The sequence below is a fragment of the Durio zibethinus genome, chromosome 18, assembly GCF_047325235.1.
Source record: "Durio zibethinus cultivar Kanyao isolate XHJ-2024 chromosome 18, ASM4732523v1, whole genome shotgun sequence".
In the NCBI taxonomy this organism is placed as follows: domain Eukaryota; kingdom Viridiplantae; phylum Streptophyta; class Magnoliopsida; order Malvales; family Malvaceae; genus Durio; species Durio zibethinus.
In genome coordinates this window covers 6,091,308-6,103,972 of record NC_143179.1, presented here as the reverse complement: position 1 = coordinate 6,103,972, position 12,665 = coordinate 6,091,308, and the positions used below count along the sequence as shown (strand labels likewise).

The 12,665-nt window shown below is 30.4% G+C and overlaps 2 protein-coding genes across 4 annotated transcripts; both read left to right on the top strand.

Annotated features, from left to right (window-relative positions):
* Positions 1 to 3,039: 3,039 nt before the first annotated feature.
* LOC111300320 (uncharacterized) lies at positions 3,040 to 5,127 on the top strand. The gene is made up of 4 exons (XM_089746804.1): positions 3,040 to 3,444; positions 3,709 to 4,027; positions 4,473 to 4,543; positions 4,679 to 5,127. The coding sequence occupies exons 2-4, from the start codon at positions 3,723 to 3,725 to the stop codon at positions 4,687 to 4,689; spliced, it is 387 nt and encodes a 128-aa protein (XP_089602930.1). The 5' UTR covers positions 3,040 to 3,444; positions 3,709 to 3,722; the 3' UTR covers positions 4,690 to 5,127.
* A 2,684-nt stretch (positions 5,128 to 7,811) lies between these two features.
* On the top strand, positions 7,812 to 10,503 carry LOC111299056 (zinc finger CCCH domain-containing protein 39-like). Of its 3 annotated transcripts, XM_089747091.1 has the most exons (4): positions 7,814 to 8,258; positions 8,462 to 8,508; positions 8,618 to 9,365; positions 9,916 to 10,503. In XM_089747091.1, exons 3-4 carry the CDS (start codon positions 8,672 to 8,674, stop codon positions 10,185 to 10,187), a joined length of 966 nt encoding a protein of 321 aa, XP_089603217.1. In that variant the 5' UTR covers positions 7,814 to 8,258; positions 8,462 to 8,508; positions 8,618 to 8,671; the 3' UTR covers positions 10,188 to 10,503. The 3 variants fall into 3 exon arrangements, with proteins under 3 accessions (XP_022749718.1, XP_089603217.1, XP_022749719.1); XM_022893983.2 differs by having other exon boundaries at positions 7,812 to 8,258; positions 8,462 to 9,365; XM_022893984.2 differs by lacking the exon at positions 8,462 to 8,508 and having other exon boundaries at positions 7,815 to 8,258.
* The last annotated feature ends 2,162 nt before the right edge of the window (positions 10,504 to 12,665 follow it).

Here is a 12,665-nt window from a genome sequence, read left to right as displayed (position 1 = left end):
CCTAAGGCAAATGGTCCATTTAGAGTTCTCAACGCATTAGGGAAAATGCCTATAAGATAGAGCTTCTCAACACTTATGGAGTGTTTTTCACCTTCAATGTTATTGATTTGTTACCCTACCATGAAAAGAATACTAGTTTAGACTTGAGGATAAGTCTGTTTCAACCAGAGGAGATTGATACCAGAGTGTCTGTACAAAATATAACTTGGGCTAAGACTAAGGCAGACTTATTCAAAAATAAGATGGGCCTATCCTTAGTCCAAATCCACTAAATAAATACATAAATAAGGTGGGCTGGAATATGGAGATTGCGTTCACACTAGCTGAAAAAGAAGAGCATGAATATTGATAGGATTGTAGTCAGGTTCATTATCATGTAATTACAGGAATAAATGGGCAAATTATGTTCACATGCAAAATCTCATGATTTTAGGCATGATTTTAGCAATGTAATATGAAAGTTTTCATGCTTAGAGGGATGTTTCTAGCCTATATGTTTTTTATTATTCTTTGGTAGAAGGCAAAATAGAGTTTTCTTTATCCTTAAGCAATATGTTAGATTGTTCTTCAAGTTCTGTATTTTTTAGGTGAATTTTTTAGAGTGGTAAACTTTAATTATTCTATATCATTGATTAGAATTCTTAGGGTAGTATTTATGTATCCCTTAATTTCTAGTCTTGGTGGTGAACATTTATTCCTTTTAATCCAATAATCATATTCTGCCATTATTCAAATTCTTGTAAGTTATCTTTTTTGTGAGTTTTTCTACTTACAGTTAATCTCCGTATCTCAAACATCAATTCCCAACATCACAAGTAGAGAATAAACCTAGAATGGCTGCAGTTCTAAGGTTTTCTATGAGGAATATTCACCATGTTTGGTAAAAAATGGTGATTAGGATTCCTCTTTATCAAATCTGTAATTGTCAAACAAGCAAGCATTATGCTATTTGGAGTTGACTGCGTTTGTCAGGCAAGCAATAGAGACACCCACATACCATAGTCAGAGGGTTTTACCCTGCAAATGGCTCATAAACCCTTTAATTGAATATATTCTATCAGTGGCCTGTAACTTGAAAATACATACGATTTAGGTGGTTGATTTTTATTTTTTTTTGATAATTGAAGTTATGAGAGATGAAATCTTGATCACTAAATTAAAAATTCATCATTCAACCAATAGATTACACTATTGTTGGCAAATTAAGTGGTTGATTCGTATCTTATATCATTTCAAAAATTTGTCTCTTGTGAAATCCAAATGTAACTTAATTGGTGATCATACTTTTCATCTGAAAAGGCAGCGTTCTAGACTTAATTAATTCTTTTGATCTTTTCGAATCATGTTTTAGTTGCCCTAAAGCTGATTTTGAGCAACTTGAACTTCCTATGTTCCATTACGACATTTGTTATAGGTTTGAGGGAATGTTCAACGTAAAGCAAAACCCATGTTCATGAATGAAGCCAAGGTGGGATACTGGAAGAAATTGAATATATTAGAAGTAGTAATTGTTCTTTAAAAAAAAAAAAAAAAGATCCCATGTATATGAATAAAGCCAAGATCGGTTAGGAATTAGGATGGTGAATTCTTGTAGATCAACTCAATTGCCATTGCTAATGCCTCTTGGCACGCCAAAAAGTCCATGCCTTAGGAATCTTGCCAATGCCAACATTGAATCCTTTACGCAGGTCAAAATAATGCAGCTCATCACATCACATTTATTAAAAACTAGATTAACAGGTTCCATTTTTTTCAGGTGCTCAACTCCAATGTGTATGCTACCCAGCGTCGGTCCGCCGCAAACAATATTCGAGTTAAACATTCAAAAAGAACATTCTCTTTTTCTATATTTTAGTTTTAACCATACCTTAATGTTTTCCATACGCGTCAAGTTATACAAGACATCGGAGTTTGACTGAAAACTTCAGGTTCTGTTCTGTATATGCATATGTCAGGCCTTGAGGTGCAAGGAAAGGAAGGCCAAGGTCAAGTCACATTCGGAATATACATAGAAAGAATAACTGGAAAGAACATTTGAGAGCAAAGGGCGGCAATTGAGTCTTCAAATGACTTTTGAATTATTGCAGAAAAAGGGAATAAACATGCCAAAAAAAAAGGAATTTTGCAATGGATGTGTACATCATAAAGAATAAATTCCAAATGCGAAAAAAATAAAATCTTTTAATGTTTCGTAATCTTTTTTTACTGTCCCAAACTTCACCGGCACTGCATAAGCCTACCGAAGGAAGGTATATCTGGCTAGTTGGATTAATCCTCCAACCTTCAATCTGGCAGTTGACGTGTCCGTCCACGTCAGCTTTGGATATGGAAGGAGCAATTCTTGCAAGCCTGAAGTGTCTATACACGTGGACTTACGCATTAGCTTTGCACGTGGAGGAGCAATCCTGGTGACTTTTGAGTAAAATGAAGCTCTTCTGGTGCCATGGTGCCATGGTACCATGGTGGGGAGGACAAGTTAGGTGAAATGAACCACTATACCTTAGAACTGGTTGAATTTTGTTAGACTCTTTGTACTTATTGAAAGGGCTAGTGTTTAACCTATTAACAAGTTCCAATATCATAATTCTTACATAATTTTGTTCTTTAATGTATGTTCTTCTGCAATAATTCGAGGACTAAACCAGATTGTTTGATTCCAAGTATATTAAGTACTTCCTGCAGTTGTTTATTTTTCGGCCAATAAGTACTTCCTTTAGTTTAAGAAGTGAATATCATCATTTGCAAGAAAACTTATATGGACAGTTCAAATTATTAGGAGATAAAGGGTTATGGACAATTCAAGATCGATTCAAACCTAAGCTTAGCTTAGTTGATTAATGTGATCACCTTTAAGAGATGGCATCCTAGAGGTAAGGGAATCAAATCCAAGCACTTGCAACCCCTTCCCTATTCCCAGGCTATAACTTCCTTAAAAATTTATGGCTATTCATCTAAGGGAAATAAGAAAAGGCCAACAGCAGCCTTCACATCCAAATAATATCTTCCCCTCATAACACCTCGCTGGTAGCAAATATGGATGAGAAGAGAATAATATTTCACATTGTTTCTCAACAATGATGATAGGAATCACATAAAGGGGGGGGCATGTTTGGAATTTTATTTTGAAAGTATGAATGAATACATGCACTGCAAAGCCATCTTCCCACAAGAATAGTGAGAGTAGCAAAACTATGAGGAACAAGCTAGGTTTTATCTAAATAAATTAAACCTCTCAGAAGAAAGAAATGTCTGCTTTTGGAATCCCATGAAGACACAAAAAAATGACAGAGCAACATCTATGACTCCACAAATCTAGCCCTTAACAAGTATATATAGCCCTTCAACCCCAAACACCAAAATCACCAATTGCACTAAGAATCATTAGTTCAGCTACTACTAACACTTAACAACTTCTTTTCTTCCTGGCCCTTTATTTTCCAGGAGGTAAGCTTCTCCAATCTAGCTTGTTTTCTGCGCTTCAAATGTTTTTTCTTGGTTTGGAACTCAAGCCTTCAGTAAAAGTCCTCGTCCTAGCCAACGTTGCATTAATTTCTGTTAGTAGAAGAACATTAGAATTTAATAAGTGCATGGTTATAGGAATATGCATTTTTCATTTTTGTGTCTTATATAGGACTATTAGCAACTAGCTGGAAGTAGAATAAAATCGGCTCTGATTTTCTTTTTCTCATTTCCTGCTTCGTAAAATAGTTATCAGGATCAAAATGAGCTGGACAGGAGCAGATTGGATGTGTGCAGCGTGTCAACACCATAATTTTAAAAGGAGAGAATCATGCCAACGCTGCGGGTATCCCAAGTGCGGTGGCCCTGATGTATCAACCTACTTATACAACCGGACAGAAGTTTTGCCCGGAGACTGGTATTGTGCTGCCATGACCTGTGGAGCTCACAACTATGCTAGCAGAACAAACTGCCATCGATGTGGTACCATGAAAAATGATTATGGTGGTTATAGCTCAGGAGGGAGTGCGCCTCCTGGATGGAGAACTGGTGATTGGATGTGCACCAGGTGAGTTTGCGTTGACATTTTGCTCTGATCATGATGCCTTGACAATAAGAACAAGGACCATAACCTTTAGTAAAATTTCATGTTTGGAAGAGGGAAAAGGATGCAATATCAAGAATGTCATAAACAGAGACAATGCAGCTTATTTGTGGAATTTTATGCTCAAGAAGAACATTTTCTGAAATTTTCAAATACAATGACAGCAGATAAGAAATTCCCATCATAGTGCACATCTTCCAAAAACAAAATTTCTAAGAAATTATTCAGCGGAATTCTGGAATTCTACGGCAATATGAAGTTCTTTTTGCTTCTATTTGATAACCATTTTGTCACAAATACTTGAATAATAATGATATATAACATGGACGTTAATTGTCATTTATTCTTTATCCTTATCCTTCATCTGATATAACTCATCAACTCAATATGACTCATTTTGTTTGGACAGATATGGCTGTGGAGTTCACAATTATGCTAGCAGGGTGGAATGCTTCAAATGCAGGACACCAAGGGATTTCGGTAAGAAATCTTGATAGTTATTGCAGCATTGATCTTATCATAGCAAAGAAAATGAATAAATCCAACATAATCCACTGAAAAGCTATTCAGTCAAATTTCTGACATTTTTTTTTTTCTTTTTGCTCTACTTTTCAGGTGGTGCTTAGGAATTTAGGAAGAGAATATATTCAATGTTACTAATTTAATCTCTCTTCATTTCTGATCCTTCCATCATCACTTTTGTTTAATTTGGAGTCAAATAACATTTAGGTTGGCCAAGAGTGAAGGCCTTTTTCCAAGCATAGCCATGGAATATTGCACTGATCGGCAGAAGGGTTTCTGGTTTTATTTTGTGGTGTATGATGTTCCTACGTACACCAGAAGCTTGAAACATCAAATCTGCAAAACTATATATAATAATTTATGATCCCTTTAAGCATTAAATTTATAGAACTATATATAATTATGAAGATAATATTGGATATTATATGGCCCATGTACCCATTATATAATTTAAATAAATATCTTTTATGTTATTTAAAATAGAATTATAGTTTAATAATTATTGTATGCTAAGAGACATGTTTTATTAGTAATTGCACACGGAAAGCCTGAATAAAAACCATTAAATAAAAAATTACTCCTTCCTTTATTTAGAAACTGATATGTTTCAAAAATGTTTTCTCAATTATACAAATCATTTGTGTTCTGATACTTGCGATGCTGCCATTTTTTCACTTTCCACTTTAACTTCCATTTGGAACCTAGTCAACATTATGGTGCTAAATCAAGGAGCATATTATGTTTATGTTTAATTGCTGTCCAAGATTCGCACATAATATTTTTATCTAGCGCGGTTCCTCGATTTCATGCAATTATATGCGATGGAAACCAAAGGAATCAACAGAAAAAATTTTCTAAAAGAAAAAAGAAACAGAATATTCAAAGAAACATGCAATATATTTAGCATACTTGATAACAAATAATTGAAGTAAAGCAACAATATAGTTTTCAGAACCAGTTAAATTCATTCTGATATTCCCTGCTGCCATACTTTTCAATACATGAGATCTTTTGCAGTGACCCTTTCAGAAATTATTTACTTGGAGATAAAATTATTGACAGCTTAGAATATTGGTGGATTCTTGATATCATATTGAAAAAGACAAATCTCAATTTATATGAGACAACACTTAGCAATAATGGGTTACGTTGAATGATTGAGCCAAGTGGAGATGATTCGTTTCTTAATTTCCCAAACGAACATTCGAGGATTTGTTATATCATGAAAAATATATATATTTGCCTTTAAAAAAGGGCGATTTCACTTCTTAAAATTATCAGATTTGGAACTCCACTCCTCATTCTCATACGATCATATATATATATATATATATATATATATATATAGATATATATAAAATCTTTCATTTTCGAAACGTGCATGAAAGTGAATGGAAATTGCCGTTGTCCTCGTATTCAAGTCACAAGCTGTCCCTTTACAATCAAACTATACAATTGTTATTTTTAATGTAGAAATGAATAAAGGATTATCAATCCAAGATTTAATTAATTAATGTAATCATTTTAAAAAAGTGATATTTAATAAATATGAAATTCAAATTCTAACATGAAACTCCATATCACTATTATGACGTGATAAGCCATTTTTTGTTTGAACCTATTACTATTACAATAATTTTATGATCAAGCATCCTCTAAGTAATATATTGGAATCTGCTATACAGTTCTTTATTGGGAAAGACTTAGATAAAATTTTATAGGTGAAGTTCATAAAATTCTTAACTAAAAATGATTAAATAAAAATTAAAATTAAAAATAAAAATTGATAGATTGAAAGGTCTCGTTATATATATCAAGTGTGCAAAATTTAAAATTTTTTTAATAAATTTTAATATATATTTTTAGTTAGACATCTTTAATAAGAATGTTAACAGAATTTTTATCATTGAATAAATATCGATTAAATTTAAATTATATATAATTTTTTTTTACATACCGTTGATCTTCATATTAAACTTTATCAATCTATCAGTTAAGATTTTTTATTAAAATTTTTATTAAATTATTTTTAAGAAAGAATTTCATAAATTTCACCTAAAAACCTTTTTACAAGTTTTCTAGCTAGGTGTCACCAACTTTGCTTTCAACATAATGCATTGGAATGAATTGTATATATACAATGGTTAATTCAACCTTTCTGATTGAGAAGGATTGATGCTTTTGAGCTCTCATCAATTGTGGTCTAGACCATTTGATCTGACAAATAAAATAACAATTGCTCAAGATCCTGCCAAACTTTTATAGCTCGCAACTTCAGTGAATTAGTCTCCGGCTTCAATGCTACATAAAACCTAATTTTATAATTTAATTAGGTTTTATCTAGCATTGGAACCAAAAGATTAATCTAATTAATTTATGTAATTATCTTTAAAAAATAATATACTTCCCTTATTCTTAAGTTATAAAAAAAAAAGATTTAATGACATACTAAATTCATTAAAATTAAGAATTATTACAAATTTTCTTGCTGGATAGTGGGGTTTAACTTTTTTTAAAACAAATGTCATATTGAACTCTAAGTTTAACCCAATCTTAAAAGGTTACATTTAACAAATTTAAATTTTAAATATTAATATTTGTAATTTTTCTCCTTATCTTAATGCTATATATATTTTTTGTTTTGTAAAAAAAATGTCATATTAAATTTTAAGATTAAATGTGATTTAATTATCTTGATTTAAAGATAATTTAATGATTTAATGTGTTTGTTATGTAGACACCAACTTAGCAAATGTCAGCATAAAAATATACTATACATATATTATAAGTGCCAATTCAATTAAGATAAAGGATATTAAGAATAAATCTTTTTGCTTGAAGAGAGGTTGACTTTATCAAAAACTATAATTAAAAGATTTAATTGACTTGAATTTTTAATAAAAATTTTCAATTGGATGCAATAAAAATATATGATTATAAAAAATATATATATAGTTTACTTTCTTCTTGAAATGGCTGGTCATTATAGAAAAAGATCAAAATTATACTAAGCTATTCTCAATGAAAAATTAAATTCTCTTTCAATTTGTTCATTTTACTAACATTTATATATTCTTAAACATGAAAGACTATCAAATTAAGCCTTTTTGTTCACAAACACCATCATAAATATTATTGGATTTAAAAATAATTAAAAATATTTGGCAATAAAATCTAGAAAATAATAATTTAGCTTCTTCCCCCAATTAAAAAAGAGAGTGAGAGAGAGAGGAGCTATTGTTTTCTTTGGAGTGATTGATTACTATAAAAGTCCACAACGGCAAGGTTTTGGAGGTTTAGCCTTTGTTTTTTGGTTTGAGATTCCTACTTCTATCAGGATTAGGGTTTACAAGTTCTATTTGTTCCTGAATTAGGATTTTGTCTAAGGCGGCTAGGTTTTTCTTTGACCTTTCTTTCTCTCTATTCTATATAATGTTATTCTGCCTTCCTTTTTTTTCATCATAATACACTCCCACTACCTTGAAAAGTTCTTACAAATTTTCCCACTTCCTTTATTCAATTCCCATACTTTAGCTTTGAAAATTCTCAGCTTTTCTCTTTAAATTCGTTCTTTGATCCAAATCCTCATCTGGGTATTTTTTATTCTTTGCTGAGTATTGAGCATTAATCATCTCCATTCTCAAGTTATTCAATTTTGATTTTTTTAATACTGGTAAGGTTTTCTGGCTTTTTTTTTTTTTTATCAGATACCCATCTCAGTGTTTTGATTGCTTTCTTTTTATAATCTGATTGTTATATTCATTTAATTCAATCTGGTTTTGTTATTTTTGTTAGAAATAGTTTGGCTTTTTATACAATTATCGGTTACTTTGATTGTTATCTGATTCAATGTTTGTTGTCCTGTATCTTTATTAGGTTTAATCAGATAGCATTGATCCAATTCACTTTGGCAGTTGACTTCGGTAGATTAATTAAAAGTTAAAGTTTTGGGATATTGTTGGATTCGATTTTAAGCCTTTACTGATTATCATTATGAGTTATCCTGAATCTTGCTCTTCCTTTATGAGACAGCATCAATCAACTTATGCTGGCAGTGATGCCATTGGGATTTGGCCTGAATTTGCTATGAATGATGGGCAATTTGACCCACATTCAGAGGTTGAACAACAACAACAACCTCCCTTCAAAAGACCTAGACATTCTGACGATAGCCAATCGAATGTTGTGCGATGCACGCCCACAAATTTCAGGATGCCTTTAAATCCTGCAGTCAATAAGGGAACGAGTAATATTTTCTTTAAAACTCGTATGTGTTCGAAATTTAGATTGGGTACTTGTAGGAATGGTGAAGGTTGCAATTTTGCTCATGGCATTGAGGATCTGCGTCAGCCCCCTCCTAATTGGCAAGAACTTGTTGGTGGATGCGATGAAGAACGTACATCAGGGAATTGGGACGATGATCAGAAGATAATCCATCGGATGAAGCTCTGTAAGAAGTTTTATAATGGCGAGGAATGTCCATATGGGGACAGATGTAATTTTCTTCATGAAGCCCCATCAAAGTTCAGGGATGATATGGGGAGATTTAGGGAGAGTTCAGCTATTAGCATTGGCACAACAGGCCCATCTGCAGGGCATGGAACTGCATCTGATCATTCAGAAGGAAATAGGCCTTTAAACAACACTGATTCAGATGCTTTTCGAGGAAATATGAAGCCTATGTATCCTGTCTATTGGAAAACAAAGTTATGTATTAAGTGGGAGACAACAGGTCACTGCCCCTTCGGTGAGAAATGTCACTTTGCTCATGGGCAATCAGGTATATATCTTGTTAAGTTTTTTGTCCTACCTTGATTTATCTTATGATTTCTGCCATGCAACTTTCCAGTTTTGATTTAAGATAGATTTGAATTACATTATTTGGTATTTTCCACAGACGCCCTAAGAACTCATATTAGATACTACTAACCAAGTTTGGTGATTTCTTATTTATGCACTTACCAGTTTGCTATTCAATTTGAATTTTTTGTCAAGTCATCTTCATAGGCATTGGTTTTCTAAATTTGATTGTAAAAGAGATCTCATACCCTAAATGTGATATTGTTGACAGGATGCTTTAGATGTGAGTATGAAACAGAATTACATTGCTTTGTTTCATGGTGCTCCATATTTCACTTTCCTGTTAAGTTTTGATGCATATATGAATGAGATAAGCGGAGTATTGCTTTTATGCGTATATTTGTGAGTACATGATTGGTGCACTATTAGTCATGAGAACTTCTGACTAAATCAAATACAAGGAACATATATTCTAAATAGGATATTGCCGGCAAATCTTTGTCTAATCCTCTGCCTGTTTCTGTAATCAGAGTTGCAGGGAATAGGTGTACGTGTTGATGGGGACCTGGGGAATACAGGGCCTGGTTTGGCAAGAACTGCTTCCATTTCAACAAAAATTCACAACCTTCCTGCTGATGATCCACCTACGGTGACAGCTAGTGTCCGTTCTTTAAATGAAGAAGCACAAGCTAAGAAATGCTTGTTCAAATGGAAAGGACCGAGGAAAATCAATAGGATTTATGGCGATTGGCTCGATGATCTGCCATTGGTACACAATTTGCCCAGTCAGGTGGAGAGTTGAGTTCAAAACTTCAAATTCAAGTTTAATATCGGACCTGAAGATTTAAGATTATTCTTTTGAGTTCTGTTTTCGAGGTTTTGGCCTCCATTGAATCATTTAAAAAGTATGCAACTTCTTTTTCCTTTTCTTTATTTTATAAAAGAAATTATTTTCCTTTTCAAATTATTGTATCTCAGCTACAAGCTATGCTTGTTTTGTCTGGTCAAATAGGGTTTCTGTTTTCCTTCCTTTGTTACCCTTCTTTTAAGGGTTGAAAAATCAAATAATTGTGTTTAGATAATGTAAGTATCAAAATCAAAGCTAGAGTTTGAGTAAAGATATATCCAATCAATTATCTTTTTATTGCATTAATAATGGTTTCTTTTTAAGCACCTAGAAATTTGTTTGTCAAGGAAATATTCACCATCTTATATGTCTATTCGTTAAAAAAGTGGGTGAAAGTATCAAAGTAAATGACCAAGTAAAATCATAATTACCTAAAAATAAATAAATTAACAATTATATACCAATTCTATTATATAGAGTCATGTTTAACCTTTAAGATGATAAGTAGGTTAATAAATATTTTATATTATATTTGATTTGTATTTTTAAAAAATGATAAAATAAAATAATAATTATTTTATTTTAATTTTTGTACACATAAAAAATAACATAGAATAAAATTTTTTAATTTAATCATATTTATAATTTTACTTTATTTTATCTTATCATAATCTTGTGCACTAATTATACATTATAGATGCATTTGGTGCATAAGATTATAATAAGATAAGATAAAATGATATTATGAATAAAGTTAAATTAAATAATGTCATATTATCTTGTGTTTGATGTGTGGAAGGATTATGATATGATAATTTATTTATTAGTCAAAATTATCCTTTTTCAAAATTTATATAATTTAAATTATTAATATAATATTTAAAAATATAATAAGATATATAAGTTCAATATTATGGATTAAAAATAAAAATCTCTACTTTGGAAGGATTAAATTATTTTATACTAAGAGGATGATTAATCCTTTTTATAATTTCATCCAATTATTTTAAATACAAATCAAATATAATATAGGATGATTATCATCCTATCATATTCATCATTTTATGTACCAAACATGGCTTAAAAATGTGTTTGGTACACAAAATTATAATAGAATATAATAAAATGATATTATGAATAAGATTAGACTCATTAATATTATTTTGTCTTATGTTTGATATGTACAAAGATTATAGTATGATAATTTATTAATTAGTCAAAACTATTCTTCCTCAAAGTTTATACAATTTAAATTATTGATATAATTTTTAAGGATATAATAAAACATACATATTCAATCTTATGAATTAAAAATAATCCATTTCACTTTTAAAAAATTGAATCATCTTATATAAAAAAGATTATTAATTCTTTTTATAATCTTTTTTTTTAGATACAAATCGAATATAATATAAAATAGTTATCATCTTATTTTATCTATTATCTTTTGTATTAAACATAACCTATAAGTATTGAATAATTAAGAGCTAATTGAGTATTAAATTATATGGCATGCATAAATTTTTAAAGTTTTGAAAAGATTTATTTGAAATGCTCTCATTAATTAAATTAAGTAAATAGAGATTGAAAATTAATCAAAAATAAATTAAAAAGTATTAAATGATTAAGATATTAAGTTATTTTTGATACATATGATGATAGATATAATAATATAATAATAATTTTATATTATATTTGATTTATATTTAATTAAAAAAATAAAATTACAAAAAAATTATTATTTATATTATATTTAATTTATATCTAATTAAAAAAATAAAATTATAAAAAAAATTATCATCATTTTAATACAAAAGAATTCAATCCTTTTAAAATAAAAAAATTAGTTTTAATTTATAAAATAAAATTTATATATTTTATTATATTTTAAAAAATTATATCAATAATTTAAATTATATAAATTCTAAAAAATATTTTTAACTAATAAATAAATTATCTTCGATCTATAAACTCGAAAAATGTCTTATTTCTTTCCCACAAGATGACAAGAGCAAAGACTTGGAATTTCATGGCTGCACTGCCCCTGCCTGGCATTCTGGTAGCCGGTGATAAAAGGAGAGCCACAAGAAAATGAAAGGTTCTCAAACATGACACGTGTCATCACTCCAAGCTCCGTAGTCATTACCTACTACCTACCCTCTCTCTCCCTCAAAAATATCAGCCACCCAAATGCAACAAAGAGCAAGAGAAAGTACAGTGGGGACGACGATTTTACTCTCAAATTGGGCAGTAAATTCCATTTTTTACCATCACTCAAATTCTAGCAACGAGAAGTTGTGCAACAAAGGGACGAACGAGGATGAGTATAAATATTAAATTTTTGGTACGAAAATGAAAATAATAGGATTTTGAAATATTTAACAGCTATGAGATAAAAAAAATATGTTTATTTATATGTTAAAAAATTTTAAC